The 24,223-nt window shown below is 38.7% G+C and overlaps 2 protein-coding genes across 4 annotated transcripts in view; both read left to right on the top strand.

Annotated features, from left to right (window-relative positions):
• Positions 1 to 7,597, top strand: part of slc8a1b (solute carrier family 8 member 1b) — a 151,393-nt gene extending 143,796 nt beyond the window's left edge. For all 3 annotated transcript variants that reach the window (XM_085477173.1, XM_085477174.1, XM_085477172.1), the window contains exons 10-11: positions 510 to 613; positions 911 to 7,597. In XM_085477173.1, coding sequence (XP_085333299.1) covers positions 510 to 613; positions 911 to 1,183 — 377 coding nt within the window. In that variant the 3' untranslated portion in view covers positions 1,184 to 7,597. The remainder of the gene's footprint in view (positions 1 to 509; positions 614 to 910) is intronic.
• Positions 7,598 to 15,318: 7,721 nt separating this feature from the next.
• Positions 15,319 to 16,710, top strand: LOC146695218 (zinc finger BED domain-containing protein 5-like). The gene has a single exon (XM_085478535.1). The coding sequence runs from the start codon at positions 15,319 to 15,321 to the stop codon at positions 16,708 to 16,710; it is 1,392 nt and encodes a 463-aa protein (XP_085334661.1).
• Positions 16,711 to 24,223: the final 7,513 nt, after the last annotated feature.

Here is a 24,223-nt window from a genome sequence, read left to right as displayed (position 1 = left end):
TCTTTCCTCTCCTCATCTATCTTTTGCCTCCCCTCCTTGTACCTTTGGCATAGATATCCATTGTTGTTATTCTGGTTGAAAGTGGAAATAACATAAAAAAAAAAAAAAGTTCAAATACTCTATGATAACAAAGGCAACTGTTACAGGCAACAGGCACAGTTGGGGGATTTTGTGATTAGGCGTGTCAGTCTGTTTGCAGTGTTAGACATTTAGTCAGTAACACTTAATTTACACTGAATGGAACATTTTGTTTTATTTATTGCTTTACACTTTCACTCCACAAAAACGGTTGCATTCATTTCTTGGTGACGGAAGAAGAATAGGAAAGTCAAAGTTTTTAATAAGTCATCATCAGAATTAAGAGTGTTTTTTATCTTGCGATCAGCTGTATCTGATCTTTTTTTTTTCTTTCTCATTAACTTGAACATGAGAGATTGTAACAACGATCACCAGTTACTTTATGGCCAATGACAACTCTGTTTTTTCTCTCTCTCTCTCTCTTCATCCAGACACATTTGCCAGTAAGGTAGCAGCTATCCAGGATCAGTATGCAGATGCATCCATTGGTAATGTGACAGGCTCCAATGCTGTCAATGTGTTTCTGGGCATTGGGGTAAGTCCAGCACATTTGATTAAAGATGTATTGATTGATAGCTATTTAGAGAAAATGCAGTAGTGCTTGTCATTTTGCTGTAGTATAAATTATTATGTTGTGCTTGGTATAAATGATAGGTTACTGCATGAGTCCTATTCTTTAATTCTGCATGAATGAGTGTGTGACTGACAAGTGGTATGGTCTGTCACACCCATCTGTCTCCTTTGGCAAAGTCTATATTTGCTTTTGTTTCCTTTGTTGTACATGCTCACCGCGTCTCATGTTATTAAATTCAGTTTTGCTGCTGTTCAACAGGTGGCGTGGTCCATTGCTGCCATCTACCACAACAGCAGGGGTGAGGAGTTCAGGGTAGATCCTGGCACGCTGGCTTTCTCGGTCACACTCTTCACCATCTTTGCCTTTATCTGTGTCGCCATGCTGATGTACCGACGGCGACCAGACATTGGTGGAGAGCTGGGTGGGCCCCGGACTGCGAAGGCCCTTACCACCATGCTGTTCGTTAGCCTGTGGCTCCTCTACATCCTCTTCTCCTCACTGGAAGCCTACTGCCACATCCAGGGCTTCTAAGATGATAGGAGATGTTGAAGAGAAGGGTGGGACAAAGCAAGAAAACATGGAGGAAAAAACAAGGGGGAGGTGGATGAATGGATGAATTTGGATTTAGGAATTAAGGCTGTCTCGTTGTTCTATAAGTCCCCCCTTCAGCAATAGATTTAATGATAGATGAATGGATGGATGTACAGATGAAGGAGTGCACATTTAAACAGATAAAGACAGAATGGAAAGAGGTACAGATGCATGGAAGGATAACAAAAAACATGAGATTAATAGGAAGCGAAATTATCCAGAACGGTGGAAGCTTAATGAGAAAAGGAAAAAAATCAAAGATATATATTCGCGTCTCACTCTAAAAGTGCAAACCAATCAAGTCATCTTATTAAACGTGTCCCAACTGGCTCGACCTTACAGAATTACAATGAATTTAAACACTTGGACTGAGGTTAAAACAGAGGTACGCACCATAAAAGCTCCTATTGAGAACGAGTGGTTTCAGCAGGAGCCCTCTTTCAGTGTAGTGCATCGTATCCAAACACTGTAACAGGCAGGAGTGAGACAGACAAAGAAAGAATAACTTTATCAGTATGTGCATGCATGACCAGACAATACTGAAAACATAATCAGAAGAAACCGGATACATTGCCACAATTGTTTCATGACAACTAACTGTGTGTGTGCTGGTGTGTAACAGTGGGTGTCCCTGCTTGTGTGTTGTGGGAAGATGGTCAAGTACTGTGAAAAAAAACGCCTCTCGTCTTGCTCTCACTGCGTGAGGCGAGATATGCTTTCGTGTTCGAGGTCTTTTTGACTCTCGCTCTCCCAGCCTGTAGAAATGCCGAGTATGACTTTCGCAGGAGAGCAAATTCAGTGAGATGAAATGTTTTAAGCGTCACTGAGGTTCGAATTGTAAATATAAAGAGCTGATCGTACATTACAGCTTCACGGTTTTCCTTCTGAATGTCTCGGTTACGCCATGCGCTCCTGATCGGACCCTCTTTCTGTTGCTTTATACTGTAAATGTAAATGAATTAAGGACTAATTTGAACCAAGAAGTGGTTAGTGTGCTTTTACCTTTAATAAGGTCATGTCTGAGAAGACGAAATGGCCACTCTACCGTCGAAAACTGTTAGAAACTATTATCACTGCATAAATATCTAGGTATTTTTGATTTTACTATGGAACCACCTGGTGTTCCACCTGTGGGATTGCCGCCATCATTTCTGAATCATAACTTTTAAATAGCCTGAAAATTCTAGCTAGCACCCATTATAGGCCTTCTTTTCCTTCATTTTCTGCCACTTGGTTTACTTAACAGCTTCAGTCATTATCTCTGTGCATCGCCAACCTGGCTGGTCGCTGGACCAATCAAAATCTTCAAGGGCTTTGTAATAACCACTAATCCCTAACCCTGACCCTTGATTTATAATGTTTCACATAGATTGGTCGTTAAGGGGAATATTTAACAGGCGCTTATATTGGTAAACCTTACACATTGACTTCTCAGTTAAAAGAGCTTTGCTTCAAACTAGCGCAGGGCTACATGAGATAATAGCTGCACGTCTTTGTTATGTTACCACACCAGGCATCAAGAATTTCCTAGATATTGTAAAAGCAACCTGCTGCTTCTAAGTACTCATTCAGACAAGGCTTCAACTTTTCATTCCAAAAAACACTACTAGTCAAAAACATTTTACTCATAATATGTCTGGATGACGAAGGCCTTAACCTAAAGAAAGCAATTACCATCTGGCTTTGTCATATTTCTTTATTCAAAGGTAAGTTGCTTTCAAACAAATAACCTTAATGTGATCTGTGGGATTTACTCATTCTTGTTGAACTTGACACATTAGTTCATCTGCCAGTTTTCAGTCTTAACACAAAAGCCATCAGATAAAGGGATAGCTGAAAATGATTTTCTGTTGGGCCGGACGTCAGCGTAGAGGACGGGGTAAATGTGGATATGTAACACAGGTTACATCTAATCTCAGACAGCCTGTGTTTGACAAGCTCACACCGGTTTCAGGGCAATAACAGAAAGCTAACAGGGATACAGTTACAACACTTGTCCCCACAAATCTCCTCCTGCTGTGGAGTATATAGCCCAGTGTTTTAATTCTCAGTAGCCAGGTTACCATGGTAGTCCACCCTGGTTAAAAGCTAATTAACTCCTAAAGTGTATAATCTCTCTTTGTGACATGGGCACAAACAGTCTCTGTTATTCTATTATATATGTAGCATACTTTTGTTAGTTTAACAATGTAAACTGATCTTAAATTATTATCCCTGGTCTGTGTGCATGATGTGACAGAGGCCCACTTGGACTTATTTATCATCCTAATAGTGTGCTAGTAGCTTAAAAGGACACCGGGGCATATGAAACACTACGTCTACTGCGTGCAGACCAAACTTACTGCCAGATCGTAAGACTCACAAACTAAAATTCCAAAACACTAAATGTCTGGAAATCTTCTGCTTTCTGTAATTCAGTATTAGACAGACAACAAATCGATCCCAAAACCTCGAACACCAAGGGCCCAGAATTATGTACATTTTAAAGCCTGTCTCGACTGTCAGAGAAGTTTAGACTTCAGACTGTTAACTATTGCAACATTCAGCTAAACTCACAAAGATCTCAGCATACACGTAACTTACAGTATATGTAGGCATAATAAAAGTCCATAAGTCCAGAATTCCTTTGCTTCTAATGTGTTTTTTACTTGATGTATATGATAAATTGTATTTATAATGTCATCTGTAAAAGTAAGTAGTCCGGACTAGATGTAATCCATTTTAAACTTGGCAGGATTCTTGTAAAAGGCAGATTTTAACCCCTGAGAAAGTAGACCTGGGCTGGCTTAGATTGGATGAGTTTGGCAAATCCAGATAATTGCAACGATATAAATACTCTGAATATAGCTTTTGAAAAAATTATTAATTACACAACAACACTAGGATGAAAATTTGAGAAGACAGTGCTACAGAAAAATGGCTTTGTTGCTGCAGTTTTGTTTGTTGTACAGTTTGAAAACTACTAAGAAAAGACATTTGGTGTATATGTCGTTTGATAGCTACAGTATAATGAGATATTGCATTACTTGCATTTGTCAAACTCAGCACAATCTGTGGCTCATCATTAGAGTAGCTGTTCTTAAGTGAAGGCCTTGGAGTGGCAGTTTACCCCTGTTTTGCCAAAGGGAAAACTTTATATCAGATATTAATGTTTGCAGTCCAATCTGTAAAGGGTTTTCTAACCAATGGATCTTTCTTAAAACACCAAATATAATTCATATTTGATTAGTAATCTGAAAAGCATTAAAAAAGGCTTGATGTTGTTTTAACAGAACTCAAATCTTTTTATTTAAATTTGTATGTATTTGTCTCTTCACTGGCACGAGCTGAGGGTTTATACACTGTAAAAAAACTAAATTATGCTAGCTTGCTTTTAAAAAAAAAGAAGGAATAACGATATTAAAGCTGTATGCATCACTTTTTGAGTACCTTCAGTAAGGTATTGTCTTTGATATTGCTAAATCATGTTGGAATTACTTAAAATGTGCCAGCTGCCTAATATTTTGAGGTGAACTCTAGCGTGAGCAGGAATCAAATGCTTGCAAAAATGCAGTTTCGTGCATTAAATTTATGGCTTGTATTTTTTTTTTAAATGCTAAAAGTTTTCTTTTATGGGAATTTAGCTCTTTTGCTGCACTGGCTTTGCTGCACTGGCGTTGCTGCACCGTCTCTCTGGGTGTATTCACTTTGGCTTAAGAGCTAGTCTGACATGAACCTTATTGGCAGATTAATGACAGCTGTTCAGAGTTTGAAACAAGGCTGGAAACTAAACATTGTTAGCTGTTGTTTAGCTAAAGACTTTTCTTGGCTGTACATCATCAAATATTAACTTTCTGGTTGAAGTTAACTTTTTTTTTCTATCTGCAACTAGCAACTTTCCTGCAAAGACTGTAAAGCAATTTGTTCCAGCTCAAGTCACAATAACGCTTTAGTCCAGCTTCGTGCTTTGGTTTGAAATTCTGCATTTTAAAGGGTCAAAAGTTAGCCAGGTCATCACTGTATATATTAACACTAACAGCTAGTAAGGAGTAGAAAAATGAGCTGTAGATTGCATTTGTTTTAACTTTTGTTCTTCTGTGGTGGGGTTTGAAACAGAATTGGGCAGGTTTTTAAATGACGGACAAGCATTGCACTGGTTCTTGTCGCTTATGTGAAACGGCTACTACGTTGGTTCATTTACAGAGTTGCTTCTGATGTAAAAAACAGAGATTGTGTTTTCTGTCTCTGATTTACACAATAATAATGATGTACCTGATGTAAAAATACAGTGGTGTTGAATCAGTTGTAAACCATTAACAATGTTGATTCTAATGTAAGGGTTGACGATATGTTTGTGTTGCCATATTCACTTTTTAACTGACTGTCTGTCTGACAGACCGAGGAATAAATAACAGCAACATCGGACAGACAAAATGAGCAAAAGGAAGGACAAACGCCCCTACTGGTACAAGCGGAGCAATATTTGCTACAGAGAAAAAAATGTACCGCTGGAAACAAAGGCTACCAGAGCTATTCTCTACCTTAAAATGCAACATTTAACATGTAGAAAAAAGGATGGTGATGTAGAGAAGAAGAAAGAAAAAGAAGATGACACGAAAGAAGATGAAAATAATAATAATAATAATTAAAAAATGAAGTTACAGCCATATGTTGATTTCTGGGTCAGAGAGACTGATGTGGACTTCTCCTGCCCAGCATGTGTATTGTTATGGTGTCTTTATCTGTCCCTGTGTCTCTCCACCCTCTTTCTCTATCTTGCTTTCTCAATCTCACTGCTGCCAAAGTAACCAAAACAGGCAGTTCTCCTTTTGTTCCGTATCTTCTTCCCAGCTCCCGTTCTACCCTCTGTCTCCCTATGCCATGTTTTCCATATTTTGGAATGTCAATGTGCTACTTGTTGACACTGTGCATGAATGATAACATGTCTGTATATAGTTATAGAGAATTGTATCCCATTTCCTTAGTGTTGACTAAAAAAGGTTTGAATGTTGTACAGATTCAGGTTTTCCTTTTTTTCTGTTCAGTTACATTTTGTAATGTATGTAGAGCTTAACAACATTTTGTTTTTAATTTAAACAAAGATGCGATGACTTTTTTTTTTTTTTTGGAGTAACTTGCACATTACTAATGAATTCATCAAGTTTTTTTGTTAAAAAAGGCAATATCTGCTGTTATTGAATGAGAGATGAGATCTTAAAGAAGTTATGTATCTTAAATAAGTAATCTATATGGGAGCTGCATGGGTTATTTGTACAAAAAAAAGAGACACTGCTTGCTACTTCTAATACTGTGGCTGTATTCTCCGACAGAGGATGAGGAATACTTTATGTATATCTAAAGGTTATTTTGTCATTAAAGAAATAATAATAATAATAATAATGTGTATATACTGTACAGTGTTATAAGTGAGGTGGACTATACGACCATCACACTAACCATAGAGAATTAATTCTACATATTTATTTAAAGGAAACAACAACACTCGCTACACTCAAGAATGACATATATTGCCTTTTTGGAGAAGTTGTAGTTTGCTTAGAGCTTATTTCTCTATCGCTGCCTCACTCTGCCCTCCCATGCATCCTCTTTCTTCATTCTTGGTTGGTTAATTTTTTTCCTTCCATCTGCTTCCATTTACTTTTATTTTGGCGTTGGAGGCTTTTGAGATTGCCTTTTGTCAGTGATTGTTGTCGTTTGATTCAGACAGCGTTATGTTTTTAGTTTGTCTTTTTGACTCGTGTCTCACTTATGGTTGCTTTTTATGCCCCCTAAATCATTATCTCTAGAACTGCTTCTATTCACCAACATCCAAGTATAGTTATGAATATCTGCCTGTGCATCTGATTTAGTCTCTCAACGGATAATTTGTTTGTATTTAAACCATCTGTTTTCCGAGCTGTCGATCATTTATCTTGGTTGCTGAATAATTCTCTTTTTGTTTTTCTTTCCTAAATTCTTCCTTTGTGCCAACAAATTCTGGTTTTTATTTCTTCACTCCTTCCTTTCATTCATCTTCTCTTTCTTTCTCTGTCCTCTTTGCACTTTCGGGGTGTTTCAGGGTTTTTTATGTTTGTCACTTTGATTTGATGTGGGGGGTTTTTCTTTTCTTAACGGAACAGTAACTTTAATAATCATGTTTGTAATAATTTTTAAGATTTGTTTTCTTTTTGCCGCTGTTTCTCTGTGTGTGCGTGTATTAATTTTCTTTTCTTTTTTAAATTAATTTCTGGTCAAGACCAAATGATAGGAGGAAAGTTGTTGTATGTGTGTTGCCACTAACTGTGACTGCTCTCCATGGTACATGGTAATTCTGATAAAACCAGTAAAATAAAGTTTGGGATACCCTGTTTCAGAGACCCTGTGAGTGCACTGCCTTTCTACAGTGTGTGTTTGTGAGCATGTGTGTTTGTGTTACATCCTGTCTGTATTTAAAAGCTTTAGTATCAAACATATTTATTATGCAGTTTCTATTATTAGCTACATATTCAATAAGTAAATAGAATCTGTGTGTCTCTTGTACACTTGAACATCCATATATATATAAATGCTAAATAAGAGGGGCCCTAGGATGGAGCCTTTGGGGACCCCACATGTGATTTCTATATTTTGTGATGAGAATTGGCTTATTGACACATAGAAATTCCTGTTGTTAAGGTAGGATTTGAACCAGTCGAGTGCCGTACCAGAGAGTCCGACACAGCTCTCGAGACGTTCCAGTAATATGTCATGATCAACGGTGTCAAACGCCACACTAAGGTCCAATAGTACCAATACTGTGGATTTTAATAACTAAATAATTAATTTGGATTAAAATAAAAATCTACCAGTGGATAGACTGTTATTGAGACTACCTTATATAAATTTTATGCAGTACAGATAGAACATCTGTCCTTTAGAGTATAAAAATGTTCTAAATTCACATTTGCACTGGTCTTTTTTAATTATCTGACAAATTATGTCCCCTGCTGTGTAATTTATAGTAGTTATAGACTTTATATACAGTACTCTGCAAAAATCTTGAGTCACCACTCATTTGTTTATATATAGCTTGGAAAAGAGGAAAATTTGCAAATAATTTGCACATATAAATGGGAAATTTGTATATTAGTATATTTCTAATGAGGTTTGACCAACACAATTCACTTTTGCTTCTTGGAAGCAAAGCACAAAGAGCTGAAGGTTGGCTTGTGACTTTTGCAATGAAGTAAAATACTGGTATAGCCTTGAGATGACTGTTGCTTGGTAGTTTATAAATAAAATTCAACCAGATTTCATTGAATTGAATCGTGACATCCCCCTCTGGTTAGTGACATCCCACTATTAAGCTTCAATCTGCCATTACCATTGATGTGAAACCGGACATGAGGATCTAACTGAGAAACAAAGGGATACTGTATGCTTATAGGCTAAATCACACAGTAATGTTTGATTAACAGTCCTTCTAAATGGAATTAAACTTTATTGTCATTGCACATGTCACAAGTACAAGGCAACAAAATGCAGTTTGCATCCATCCAGAAAGTGCTTTTGCAATAATATAGATATATTACAGAATGTGGATCTATACAGCTGTAAGGAAGAAGCTGTTCCAGTACCTGGTGGTCTTAGTCCGGATGCTCCCAGAGGGCAGGAGAGCCCGTGTGCTGGGTGACTGGGGTCTTTGATGATTTTCCCAGCCCTTTTCAGACACCTCTTCCTCCAGATGTCTTGTATGGCAGGAAGTGGTGCTCCAGCGATGCGCTGTGCGGTTTTCAAAACCCTCTGCAACGCTAGAGCAGCTCCCACACCAGACTGTTATACAGTTGGTCAGGATGCTCTCAATGGTGCAGCGGTACCATAATTTTAAAAATGGCTATCATTTTATATTCAGTAAATGGGCTTCTGTGGCCATAAACCCATCAGAAAAGTGTTTTGAGGTCACAGAGTGAGAGATCTAAAGGTTCATATAGACAACAAAAGGCTTTTCCACTGTTGTTAGTAAGAATGCAGGCTTAATATTACAACCCTTTTAATACTAATTAGTCATTGCAAATATTGACATCACACATTTCACTTACCTTTCCAAATCACTACCTTAACTTGTGTTTACTACCTAACATCCAGTTACTATATTACATGCAACCTTGTTACTGTCACTATCCTGATACATCCATGCTGGCACTGTTTGCTGCTGCAGCTCAGTCCCAGTCTATCCTAGTTAAAAACATTTTGCCGAATCTTGCACGTGACAAAATTGATTTTCATAGTGTGACCGTGATTGGCATTTTGTGAGAGCTCCCTCATAAATCTGTGTAACCATTTGCTGTAAATTGTTATTTTCTTGATCTGAATGTCTTCTAGGTTTATTTGAACTAAAAGCAGCCAAACGGCATGTTACACTTGCCTAAAGCACTCACTTAGGAAAAACGCCTTCCGGGTAAAGTAGGGGGTCTGATTTGAAACTGAGTAAAAAGAAAAAACTGCAGGGCTTTTAGAGAAATAAACAGAATGTAAATATAGAGAAAGTTACACAATGTAACAGTAAAAGGACAAGACAAACTGGTCTGGGTCTGAGACAAGGTGCACCCAGCAATGTTTGCTTCCCCATCCCACCCAGTTGGCCTACGGGCACCCACGAGCCCTGCAGGTGCAGACTGGATATCCTAACGTGGGTCGGCCCACTCTACAAGGCAAGGGGGCAAACCACTCCCACACAACAATGGACCCACCCTGAGACTAGGTGAACCCTGGTGTAGTTATTTAAAGTGCAAGAGACTAGGTAAGAGACAAGAGACTAGGTAAGAGACAAGAGACTAGGTAAATTCTTTTTTATTTTTGTTGTTTGAAGGTTGCGTATAAGTCAGCAAAATACACCGTGTTGCAGCATGTTTCATGCCGTTACTTATGTAAAGGTGTTTGCCTTGGCTGTTCATTATTTGCCCTCTGCTGTGTCTGTCTGAAATCTCATTAGCCTGTCACATTTGATTTCTAGACAGGTTCTTGTCTGGGCAGCCCACTGCTTGAAGGTTAACATGCTGGGAACTTAATGCGAATTTATGCATGTGTATGTGTGTGTGCATGGTTGATCCTGAATGCTGAATAAAACCTAAAACTGTCAGAAAGTCAAAGTTGGCTGTCAAACTATATGCAACGACTTAGTGAGAGACAAAAGGGCAAGCCTTGATTTTCTGTTTTAAAGAAAATCCTTTCTTTTAGCTCTCTGTCAGTCAGTGCTCATTCAAAGCCTGTGTTCTGAACAACAAGTTGCTTTACAAAACAATCAAGTACTTTAAAGATAGTTTGTTGTATGCTGTACTATACCTTTAAGATATAGATTAAAAGTGCACATCTTGAAGCATTGCAGGTATTTACTTTAACGGGCTAATAAAATAGCAAGTTATCCATGGGACAGTGATTAATCTGCTTGGGTTTGCAATAGTGAACACTACTGGAATGGATTAGACTGAATAATTCCCTAACAGGTATGACCTGTGACTCTGACTTTTGTCACAAAAGAGATATACTAAAAGATGTGTGTGTGTGCGCGTGTGTGTGTGTGTACATGTTTATATATATTTGTGAGGACCAAATATTTTGAAGGCATTTTGAGACTCAAAATGTGGTTTTAGTGTCAGGGTTACAGTTAGGCTATGGTTAGGTTTAGGCTAAAGGTTAGGATTAGGCATGGAAAGCATTATGTCAATTAGATGTCCTCACTAAGATATAAAAGGCAAGTGTGTGCACGTGTGTCCAGTGAAATAATAACTTATTAGTCTGAACATGCAGTTTGTAAATACACCATATGGACAACAGTACTGGGACATTTACACATTACACCTACAGCAGCTGCTCAGCCATGGAAGCTCATCCCACGAAGCTCCAGGTGCACAATTTCTGTGCTGATGTTAATGAAAGAGGAGTTTTAGAACTTTGGGGTTATTGAGTCAGTCAGAGTGTTCGTGACTTTTACATAATATGCACCTTATTGCTTTGAAATAACACAAATGACTCACGTAAGTAAAAAAAAAAAAAAAAAAAAACACAAATTTGTTATGTAAATCCAAATAAATAAGATTCTTTTTTTCTTGGAAGTTACTTTAACACAGTTGGGCGGACCATTTAAAGTAAAAAAAAAAAAGTTTAAAAAAATAATAGACTGTTCAGTAAATCCAAAAAAAGGAGACTTTAAAACAGACGATGGTGAGATTTAATTTTCTTTCTTTTCCCCAGTGATTAATTTTAGAGTATCTTAAAATGCATTCTATTATAAGGTTTCAACAGTCTAACTGGTAACTTGTGTTTGGTGTCCTTGCTTTAAGTTGAAACACCTCTGCCCTGCTTCAGTTAAAGTTTGGAAGGTACGTACTAGAAGAAAAAGCTTTTGTGTTTCTGTTCATGGAGTGAAACTGTGGAACAGTCTGAATATGGAATTAAAGCAATGTCCAAACATAAAACTGTTCAAAAAGAGTTATAAAAATATGATCTCCTCGAACTATAAAGAAAAGGAAAATATTGAAATTAAGTGAATGTCTCTATTTAAAAAAAAAAAAAAATCATGATGTGATATTATAGTATATAGAATATCAGAAATCTGTTCACTTTTTTTTATTGCAAATTATATCAGTAAGGAAGCTGACTAAATATTAACTGATAATTTATGGCGTGGGATTAAATAAGTGTTTACTTCTTCCCACTCCCTTTCAACATGTAAATTAATCAGAACGATAGCTATATTGAAATGTATTGTTTTTATTATTATTTTCTTTTCTAAATGTATCTGTATATTATTTACATGTTTGAAATAAATAAAAATAAAACATGTCTAAAATATTCTGAGAATATGTTGTTCTATCTAAAATTACAGAAGATACTTGACATCAGTTTTATCCTTACCGTGTATTCAGTGAGGCCTCTTTGTGTTAAGTCCTTCTAATATAAAGGTGCTGATGGAAAGTACCTTTTTATATGAGTTTATTTTTGTAAGCATCTTTGTCTAAATGTTTTCCTGGGATCATGCCACTCTTGTACAACATTTTCTCAAGAGGGCTGAAAGTGAAGAAGTGCCTGGCCTATAGAGACACTTTATATTTCGATATGTCAATTTATTTTTGAATGTCTAGACAGTCATTTTATCTCCACATACACTCATTCCCTTTATATACTTATTTATTCTCTTACATCTGCTTCTGTCTCAGAGGATGACAGCTTAGTCAGCACTGGAATAACAATAGCAGCTAGGCTTGTGTGCAGATTTCCTAATAGAAATGTATTGTCAAACAGCCATAGAGACTTTGCTCACAATGTAATTTAAATGTATTCTTATGGTATATTTTATTGGTGGGCAAATAGAAATGTGGAATATATTTGAACATTTAGCAAAAATTATTCAATACTCAGATTTTAAAGTTTTAAAGAAAAATTATAACCTGTTTGAAATCAAAGTCACTAATTTACAAGGACAAGATGCTGACATTTTTGTTGCTGTTGTTTAAAGATTAAGAAATTAATCTTATCAGACCAACTTTTCCTAAACATGTGACATGGGACTGAATTTGTGAAGCTATGTAATTCCTTGCCAAGAAATGGCAAGTGGAGATTTTTCATCAAAATGCATGAATATATAATTTTATAGAAAATCAAGTTTTACTTAATAAAAGGAAAGGCAAACCTAAAACACTGACATGGATCCTTCCAGGATCATGTACGTCTGAATTACACATGCAAAATTAAAATGTTATTTTTGTGAAGTAAAATTATGTATATCAGGCAAGACTCCAGGTGCAGGCTGTGCTAAGATGCCCCTGAGACAATCCAGTGCACAACGGCAGGGTGCAAGATGATTGGATTCCTAATACAGATGGACAAACTGTTATTGCACTCTGCCAGTGCAATTGCCCGAGATTAAAGGATATATATACTTTTTTTTAAACTTACATCCTAACATGTTATGAGGTGTTTTTATAAAAAATACACATTGGCTATTGTGCCTAACACATCCATGTCTCTCTCTCAGCAAATCTTCAGGTGGTCCAGAATTCAACATCAAGGACTTCTGACATAGTGGTTTGTTTCTATATTAAACTATTTCTATAGCTGTTTCTATATTAAACTATTTCTATAGCGGTTTCTATATTAAACTATTTCTATAACTGTTTCTATATAGAAATTTTAATTTTAAACCAGTTGTTGAAAGTTTTCATTTTAGAAAAGCCATTGGCAAATTTACGACTTAATTTTTCTCTTGACATATCTCTGTGTTGATCTTTTCCCTTTAAATATTTTCCCTTACTCTCTCCAACCGCGTTGCCCTGCATACGGGAGGTCAACTGGCATTTGTGTTGTAGAAATGTCAGGCCTGTGGGAAAAGGAGAAAGAGGAGGAGGGGGGGGGGGGGACATCACTTAAGGTCTATGTAGACTCATCACACATGAACTCTTCCTTGCATGCAGACACACACACATAGAATAATTAGTAGATGCCTTCCAGGCCAAATTTTGCCCACTTACCTCTGCAAATAATGGCTTGATTGAAAGGCTTAAAGTAGTCGCATTAAGCCCACGTGTGTATGTGTGTGAGCACCTAACCGCAGGTGTTTCACACACGTGGAACAGATTGAAATTAAATGTCAGGGAAATACCAGAGCATGAACTTTTCAACCAGATTTGTGTGCGTGCGTGCATGCTTGTGTGTGTATACATGCACTTTTCTTTACAGTGGCAATGTCTTTCTTCTTGCATGTGTTTCTTAAACATTCCACTGTAAATTAAAGCCTGTTACTTCAGTATTTATTGCATGGATGTGTATGTGACTACACCTTTTCTAGCTTACATGTTTATACAGTTATGAGGGGTTTTTTTTAGTCTAAATAGGTCCTTATTAGGTTATTTCCAATAAGTAAAAAACTAATTATTATAATAAACTGTGTTGATTGTATTCTTTTTCATTGGCTTTTTTTGAAACAATGAAGGGCTAGAGAAAAAAAGATATTTTTGTAAAGTGTTTCTTTTGTTATTTTAGTTGTTTAAAAACAAACAAACAAAGAAAAACCTATTCATGCTACAGTTAATTAATATAGGCCATAGGCCAAGAGTCCAGACTCATAAGACCAACTCCAAACTAGAAGTTAAACAAGCTTATTTACAAGAACACAAGGATAGCAACATTTTAAGCAAAGGGTCTCCATTAGTGAAGCCTAGATCAGTAGTTCCCAAACTACCGTACGCGTACCCTCGGGGGTACGCAAGTGGCTGTAGGGGGTACGCGTGGGTTGGGGTTGGAGTGGGGATCAAAAGTTTTAAAAGCCGAAATTTGCGCTAATGCAGTTTTTTTTGCCTGTCAAATACATGACTATATACCACCCTCTGGTGTTCAGCAAAAAAATAGCTCTGACAAAATACATGGGCTTGATTTGCCCAAATGACTGACACCTAACAGTTGAAGTTGCCTCCAAGCATTCAGTGCAGCGCGAAAATGGACAAGTGGTTAACAAGAAAAAAAGGCCCTACCACAGAGACACCGGCCACAACAACCAATAAGCTCATATCTGAAGATGCATTTTCCAGTGACCGTCAGATTTGGATGCTAGCAGTGCTAGCAGGGATGTATCTGTGGTTACTAGCCAAGTGGCTAGCATAGCTGGAGCCAGCCATGTGGAAAGTGATGAAGTGTCTGATGCGGAGCGTCAAAGTGGGAGAAAGCATGACAGCACGGACTGTAACACAACCTCATCAAAGAAGCGCAAATATGATGACAATTATATTTCGCTGGGGTTTACGTGTATAAATATTGGTGGATTTCCCCGGCCACAGTGTGTTATTTGTGCAAAAGTATTGTCTCAGAACTCAATGAAACCTTCACTTTTGCGCAGACATTTAGAGACAAATCATCCCCATTTGAAAAATAAACCAAGGGAATATTTTGAGCGACAGCTAAAATCACTTTCAACAAGTAAAACCTGCATTCAGGTGCCAGATCTTATGAATAAAAACAGACTACAAGCATCTTACATGGTCAGTTACAGAGTGGCTAAAAACAACAAACCCCACACTATTGTGGAGGACCTCATTCTCCCTGCTGCTTTAGATATGGTAGGGACAATGTTGGGGGAAAAGGCAAAAAAGACGATACAGTCCATTCCATCATCAAACAATACTGTCTTACGGCGCATCAATGCAATGTCAGAAAATGTTTTACAGCAGCTACTTCTGCGCATACGCCACAGTGAATGTTATGCAATACAGCTAGATGAGTCCACGGATGTGGCTGGCCTGGCGCATCTTCTCGTATATGTGCGCTACATTCATGAAGGAACCATCAAGGAGGACATGCTGTTCTGTAAACCGCTGGAACAAAGGACAACTGCCGCAGATATTTTTCAAAAGCTGGACACATTCATGAACACACATGGACTCGTGTGGGACAGATGTGTTGGCATCTGTACTGATGGCGCACGGGCCATGACTGGGAGACACGGAGGTGTGGTTTCGCGTGTGCAAGCAGTCGCGCCAGATGCCTCCTGGGTACACTGCAGCATCCACCGAGAGGCTCTTGCTGCAAAGGGAATACCTGTCCGTTTGAAACATGTTTTGGACACGAGTGTAAAAATGGTTAACTTTGTGAAAGCCAGGCCGCTGAACTCCCGCTTATTTGCTGCGTTGTGCAATGAGATGGGCAGCGAGCATGAAACATTATTACTCCACACAGAGGTTCGCTGGCTATCTAGAGGGAAAGTGCTGACCCGTTTCTTTGAGTTGAGGGATGAACTTAAAGTTTTCTTCAGTAACCATCCCTTTGAGCTGTCTGAACATTTGCATGATGAAGAGTACCTTACCTGCCTGGCTTATCTGTGTGATATATTTTCTCGTCTGAACGAGCTCAATCTCGGATTACAAGGCGTTTCTGCAACTATATTCAATGTTCAAGATAAAGTTGAGGCCATGATAAAGAAGTTAAACCTTTGGAAGAACTGCTTGGATACAAACAACACTGAAGTCTTTCCTGTGCTGCATGATTTTCTGTGCTCTAATGATCTCACACTATCTAAAAGTGTAAAGCGCGAATGTAACGTGCACCTTGAGGAGCTGGCGGTGCAGTTACGCCGATACTTCCCAGAGACGGACGGCTCAAATGATTGGATACGTCACCCGTTCACCGCCGTGCCTACTTCGTTATCACCGTCTGACCAGGAGAGCCTAATTGAAATCGCCACAGATGGATCTCTAAAAGTTGAACACGCTCAAAAGAACCTGGCGGATTTCTGGATAGGGCTGCGCACTGAACAGCCCGCGCTGGCTAAACGCGCTGTCAAGACTCTGATGCCTTTCGCCACCACATACTTATGCGAAAAGGGATTTTCTGCTTTAACAAACATGAAAACAAAATACAGAGCAAGACTTTGTGTGGAAAACGATTTAAGACTCAGCCTTTCCCAAATTGAGCCAAACATTGAAGAGCTGTGTGCCTCTGCTCAAGCACATCCATCACATTAAATAAAGTTCTGTTTAATGAAAGTTCATGGCCTTTATGCTCTCGACAAAAAAGTGAATTCTAATAAATCCTTTGATACACTGCTAGTATTAAGTAGTAAAGTTTGTTATTAAAACTCTGTCATTACTAAAAAATATTGATAAATTCATTTGGTGGTGAGAAATAATCGACTGTGCAGTATTTATCTTTATGCATGCGATATTGCAATGTATTTATAGACACTAATTAAGAGTCGTTCGTAGTAGGGGGTATGCGGCTGAGGGTGACATGTCTCAAGGGGTACGTGGCTGGAAAAAGTTTGGGAAGCACTGGCCTAGATAAACAGCCAAATCTAGTTTCTTCTCTCCTCAGAATCTGAACTTCATTCTTTCTGATGCCTTTAAGGCAGTGTCTCTGTATTTAGTTTTGTTGTCTGTAAGTGAAATTAACATATAGTAGGCTGAGATTACATGAATGTTCCACCTTTTTAAATAAAATGCTATAATTTGGCTGAATCTGAGGCAGCACATCTCTACATTATTATTGCCCCCCTTTTTTCTCCAACTAATCAATCTATCTTTCCCTCCCGCACATCTGTGTGTGTGAGCTCTGACCTTGATCCTGGAGTGGACATGGCCACTGAAGGGCCCAGGCCACACATGTTTTCACTTCACACTGTCACTATTTAACGCCAAATCTTCTCTCACTCTCTGGTACACTCACCTAAAGTCCATGTTCTGACCATTGTCTCTGCATTCATTTCTTGTTGCTGAAACTTTGTTAAATTCCTTTATTAAAACTTCTCACCAAGTCCTTCTCATGGGACTGTAACATGCACACTCCAGAGTTCATCCAGCTGGTTTTCTCTTCTTTAACATTATCAATAAACATTGTTGGGTCTGTGTTTCCACATGCCTCGCTAGTTTAGCGACTAATTCCTCATGAAGAATGCAAGACATAACAGAACATCTTCAACCGTTTTTTTAACTCACTAATGAGGGAAGCTTTGGTCAGAACCAGCTCTTGGAGCTCACGCTCCTCACCTGTCTCCAAACCCAAATCCTTCAAAGAGGAGCTGTCCTCGTAGCCTTTTTATTGACATGACAGTTACAATACACAATACAACACAAGCACCTCCCCTCGTAAGACCCCCCAATGGTTCTAAGACAAGGCACTATGTGCGTGTATGTGTAAGCACCTGTATGCATGTACAAGAACGTGTGTGTGTGACCTCCTGCTCACCAAAAGGATCATAAAAGCAGGAAGCTTACAACACAAGAAACAGATCTTTCAGATAGGATGTATCTACAATAAAACCTCCCCCAGCACAGAGTGGCTGGAGAGGTGGTCAGAGACAAAGGAATGTCTTGATCCTATAGTTTGAACTCAGACTTTACAAATTTAAGAACCACAATGACAACATTCAACAATTAGACTTAACAAACATGCATATTGTTTTCACTGTGTTTTACAGGTGATGTCATTTACCTCAATCATGAGCCGTACCAAGGCCTCTGAACACGTTTTTTTTTAACTCATTATTCTGGTCCATACTAAGTCTAGCTTCTTCAGACTTCTGCTTCAAATGTCTCCGCCTACCATTCATGGTTCACTCGGATAATTATATCTCTACTTCCTGTGGAGTGTTCTTCATTTGGCTGGATGTTGTAAAAGGGGATTGCTTTGATCCTGCAATCCTCCACCTCTGTTGTCTTCTGTGGATTTTCAGCTCTTTTTATGTTGCTGAGCTCGACTGTGTTTTCTTTTTCTTTTTTCCAGAGATTGCACCAAAACGGGGGATTTAGCCACTCATATAGTTTCCGCTAGGTCTTTGTTGGATTTACTTTATTTTTGGATGGCCTGTTTTATTTGTAATAAAATCACCCTTGACAGCATATTGTGGTTTCACAACGTCATCGCTCAGATTTTAGGAGATTACTGTGGCTTTGGCACCGTTAGGAATCAATTGTCTAATCTCAGAGAATTTGAAACATCCGTGACCACACCAACAGTCGCTGCTTACAGCTGACCATAATGGACCTTTAATGAATAAATTGTTCACTGAGATTGATTATCTATGTCAAGCAAGTTCCAACTCAGTGAAAGTTAATTTTCCCCTCATGAAATGAATTGAATCCGATGGCTGCCTTGAAGGTAGGAAATCCATCTGAGAACCTATATGGCTCTGCAATAATGTAAAGTGTATTCAATTTAGAATTAATGGGCTAAAACATGCACAACCACTAGAGTGGTGCTTTTAAACTTAAGTCTTATTCAACTCTTGAAAATGCACTAATCAATATTTTTCTCTAAAGAAGATGGATAATATAAGTGTCGTGTAAAAGAGTCACCAAACTCTACAGCTGTATGCTACTCTGTGGCTTTTGGTTAATACATGTCTGTATTCAGTTGAAGTGTGAAAATATGCACAAAAGGAAATTGTTGATTCATAGAGAAGTACTTTTTAAGCAAGAAGACTTTTGTACTGTAGAATCGTTTTACTAGCAGACATAAACAGGGCGAAGCCCCCTTTTCTGATGAATTGGGAGGATGGTCTTCCTGCACTAGTGACGGCACGATAAGGTACAGAAACTTCAGGCTCACTCCACTAACCAGAAAACAACACTATAAATCACGATGCTAGCAAGAGCCCCCCACCCACCACACACACACACACACACACACACAGAGGATTGTTGCCATGGTGAAGTGGGAAGAGACATCACCTATTACAGAGAGATGTCCGAAAGGTGTAGAAGATGAAACGTATGCCGGACGTGAGCTGCTCCCCCAACTTTCTGACCAATTATGTTAACATTCTGTTTTTATACAATAAAATACACAATACAAATGTTTACTGCTAGGGTGAGGCATGCTTTAGTCCCTTTCCATTAGTATCTACTCAGATCAACTTGCTACGTTTTTCAGGGTTTTCCATTAGGTCATAGTACCTGGTACCAGGTACTTTTTTAGTACTTGTTCAGCAAGGGTTCCAAGTGATCCAAGCAGGTACTAAAATGTGACGTGGTCAGACTGAATGCCACCATGGCTGGTCAGTAGCGTTACTTGATAAGTCATGAGAGGATATCATTCACAAAAATCAAAACTGCCTATTTTGAAACCCAGCAGCTAAGGAAATGGCTACAAAAAAACAACGCAGTGTTCCCTGGGAGTGAAGAAAAGCCACGAACTGGGCAGCAGGTATATCTTCACCTTGACCTCCATCTTTGTTGTAGTGTTTGTGTTGCATAGTGATTATGTTATGGGACGCGACATAATTAATTAATGCTATGACAACAACCACGCACATTTGGAGGTGCTAACTTGTAATGGAAATGTTGATCTGAGTCAACAGATCAAGTCAAGTCGCTCCGAGTAGGTACTAATGGAAAAGGGACCTTTGTCTCTTTTCTGAAAATTTCTGAAAATCTCTCTCCGCTTTAGCCCCTTTATTTTTTACGAATGTGTTAACCATGCCTCTGTTTCCAGGGGCAGGATCCTTTTGGGATTCCTGCTCTTCGTCCCAGCACACCTAGTGTTAATGAGCACACCTGTGATTCATTATGTGATTCCACTGCCTCTACTTAAATGGAGAGAAGCCCTTCATCCAGTGCCTGATCATCAATCATCACCTTTAATGTCCATCTGTGCTGGAAATCCTGCTATGTTTGTCTTGTGTCTTGTGAGAGTTGTTCTGTTTGTTGGGTTGCTATTTTGCAGATCTGAGCCTGTGCAGAATTAAGAGCATTTGCCTCAAAATATTGTTGCATATTTCCTGCTTGTAGATAAACTATTGAACTTTTATTCTAAAGGACCCACATTTGAGTCCACCTGCGTTAATCCCCTTGACCAAATGATATGTTTGCTCCCTTGCGATGCTCTACTTTGCCACCTTCAGTTGCTGTTTGTTTTTTCTGCCTTCAGTTTTGTATTTAATAACTGAAAGCATATTTTGGCTTACTCCTGGCTCTAACTCCTCGACAGATGTTTGTGTAACCCCTTGAATTAAAGCTGAAAGCCTCCACATAAATTACATGTTGAATGTATGAATTAAAATCCACTGTAGTAATTTGTAGAAGCAAAGTTACACAAATTGTGTCTCTGCTCAAGAAATGATGGCCCTAACTGCGTATTCCTTCCCTGAGTTTGTTACACCACCTTGAACCATGTCTTTGGTTCTTTGATCCTCTCTCCTCTATTTCTCCTTCCTTTCCCTTCTACCTTCTAGCTCTCTTTTTCTTGGCCATCTTGCTCGTCTTTCACCCTTTGGCTTGGCAGAAGTTGATCACCAAGTCCTCTTTTCTTTGATTTGCAGACACCCACACATGAACACGCACATACAAAGCATGATCTAACACATCCACTGACACAAATACACACAGAGTACACTTAGACACACAAACGTGCACACTCGACAGCAGGTTACCATGTGTCAGTGACTGTTCTCTGCTAAGAGGCTGTGGGCGATGTGATGATGTCGAGTTACTGTGGCGATTATCTGTTGCCTGGGCAACGCTTTCACAACAACCAAATGTAGCGTACAAGCACGGACACACGCTAACGCACACCTCTACTCAGGACTGGAGAAGGGAGACGGGAAAAGCAACATAGTCTCACTTACACAGACACACATGGAAGTCCAGACATAGGTGCTCTCAAATACACCTGTATTTACTCCCACATAATCGGAGCCTGCAAAGTGGAGTTAACGTACTTTAACAGAGAATGTTTAAGTTGGAGGCGCCTATGAAATGTTTTTCCATATAGATTCCACCAAGTTTAGATAGGTAGAGAGGCAAAAGACAAAGGTAAACATACATAGCGAGCAAGATAAGATACAGAGTTGTTTATTATGTACATGTTGTAGGTCTACAAATATCGACACATTAGTATAAATGTGTGCAATTATGCTATATCTGCTGGAAGTATGCATAAATACCACTGCCGAAGTGAACAGGTTCAGTTTCTCATCAGCAAGATTAAGCGAAACAATTAAATAAATATAAAACTCCTGTTCTCTGAAACTGCAAAATATGGTTTTGGCATTGGATTCACCCACTCAGAGCCTTTCTAGTTGATTATAATGTCAGACATTCTTATTAGGGTTGAGTAGTTCAGGAGGGGTGGGTGGTCTGGGAATGGTGTGCAATGTAAATGTTAGGATTGATACTGATCCTTTGTGTGTGTCTGTGCGTGTTTTATATTTTATTTTTATTTTTTGCAAAGATAAGGTAACTGTGTAAAATAAGACAGTAAGTCCCAGTAAACATGACTGCAATATTTTGTATAATCACAACAACCGTAACAGCACTATCCACACATTTTCCACTATTTGTCTAGCTCCAGTAACACAAGTGCATCATTACTGGCCAAGCACGTGAATTATTACACTTTTTCCAAGTTCAGTTGGAGGACACCGGCGGGCATGTAATGAAATGTACAATTTTCTAGCTACAGTATAATCACTGAATTGGAAAATATAACACTTGTGTATGCAAAATTGCTCAGCCCTCTCTTTTTCCTGTGAATACCAAGATCTATGTGATGTAATATCTCGAGCTTAGCCTGTGTGCATCTGTTCCAGGATCTCTTCTTGGTCTGAAATGTACCAAATAAGCCTAAACAACCTCAATTAGCTTCTTCTCTTGTAGAGGAGCACCAGTTTTACCCTGACTCACCTCTTTACTTTATCTCAAAGAGTGAGCCCAAGATTCCTTCAGAGAATGCTCATTTCCACTGCTTGAATCTCTGATCTTTTTCTTTTAATCACTACTACATCTTGAATGTAGAACACAAACTGACCAGTAAATAGACAGCTTCACTTCCTTCAGCTTCACTTCTCACCACACCAGACCAGCCCGTCTTCTGCTCCAATCTTCTCACCTGAAGGCAAAACCTGAAGGTACTTGAACCTCTTCACTTCAGGCAGAGACTGATCTCTAGCCTGGTGTAGGCAGTAAACCCTTTTAAGATTGAGAACCGCAGCTTCAGACTTTGATGTGCTAATTCTCATCCCAGCCACTTCACAATCAGCTCCCTGAGCATGCGCTTGAAGTCATCGTTCGTCAAAACAACAGGACTACACCTTCTAACAGACAGTAAAGATGAGATCTGAGAAATGTAACAAATGATAAAGGTCAGTTCATTGAGAGACTTTTACAAAAGAGCAATATTTAAAGTTTAAAATGAGAACTGGTTACATTATTATCCTGAAAAACAACAGTAGGTTGAGTTTAGATTGTATGCAATTACCGGATTGATGTTCCTAGAAAAATAGCGAGTTCTTGATGATGACGATGATGGTAATAATGCTTGTTTCGTAGCCATTCTGTTTCTTTTCTAAATTGATGAATCAATGACACCCTCGTCCCCTGAGATATGTCCTATTTTTTTATGTTTTTATGAATACCTGGTTATAATAGCAGCATTTTACCTTGCCAATAAATGGGCCTGAACAGAGATGAACAGCTGGAAAAAGACAGTGCGCCTCAAGGATAAAAACACAGACTGACAGAGTCAGGAAAATTGATTTTGAAAAAAAAATGGACAGTTAAGAGCAGAGATAGAAAGTATGGAATGAAAGTTTAAAATTAAGCAAAGAGAAACAGAGAGTACAAAAACACAGTGTAAACAATAAACAGTTCATGAGAAAAGATGCTATGTGAATAATTTCACTTTTAGATGTCCTAATACTCTATAGTGTATATGAATACCCATTTGTGCTTACAAAGCCAGTCAGATTTGCATTAATTTGAATAATAAAGTCACACTAATTTGATAGCCGCTGAAAAAAGGGGGGAAAGGAAAAGAGGAGAGGAGAATAAAACAGCGAGAGAACTAAAACTAATAAGACAGCATTAGCAGAGAAGAGTCGAGTAAGTGGAACTGCAGAGTGTGACTCATCTACAGTTAGCAGGACCTAAAGCTCGCACACACAAAAACCCATTAAACACTTGTGCTACAATCTGTCATCACTATCATCTCTTATTGTCTATGTAGCTCACACGTTTTATGTAAACACAAAACTATAATCACTCTCACATTTTTATGTCCAGCACTCGTTATTTTGCCTGGATACATCTTCCTTCAATTCAGTTATACAGAGATGCATGCTCACACACTCACGCCAACACACCCACACATAGAAATCCTTACACTCTCCCTCTTGTCTTGACATTCACGCAGTGCTGCAGCTATACACCAGATAAGGGCTCCTTCCTGCAGTCTGTTCGCCCACCTACTGCATCGCAACGCCACAGTACGGAGACAGAAAGCATCTTTTCAACCTTTCCAAGCGAGACACACTTGAGGGAGAGTGCCATCTCTCCTGTGAATGTCCCCTTTTAGCGCATGGACTTCCTGTCACATACATAGACAAAGCTGTCTTGTGCAGGTGGTGGACTGGTCATTATGCTTCTGACCTTTTGAGACAGACTTAAAAGAAAGAATGCCATGTAATTTCAGCACACTTTTCTGCAAGCCAAAGGTCCAAAGTACAAAAGAGAAAAGAAAAGAAAATGCCAGTCTTTTGAAAAG

This window comes from Copadichromis virginalis, linkage group LG13, assembly GCF_057382275.1.
Source record: "Copadichromis virginalis isolate Kocher_CV1m ecotype Utaka linkage group LG13, C_Virginalis_male_GT1.1, whole genome shotgun sequence".
Taxonomy (NCBI): Eukaryota; Metazoa; Chordata; class Actinopteri; order Cichliformes; family Cichlidae; genus Copadichromis; species Copadichromis virginalis.
The sequence above is the reverse complement of the archived record's forward strand: the minus strand, read 5'-3'. Positions and strand labels throughout refer to the sequence as shown.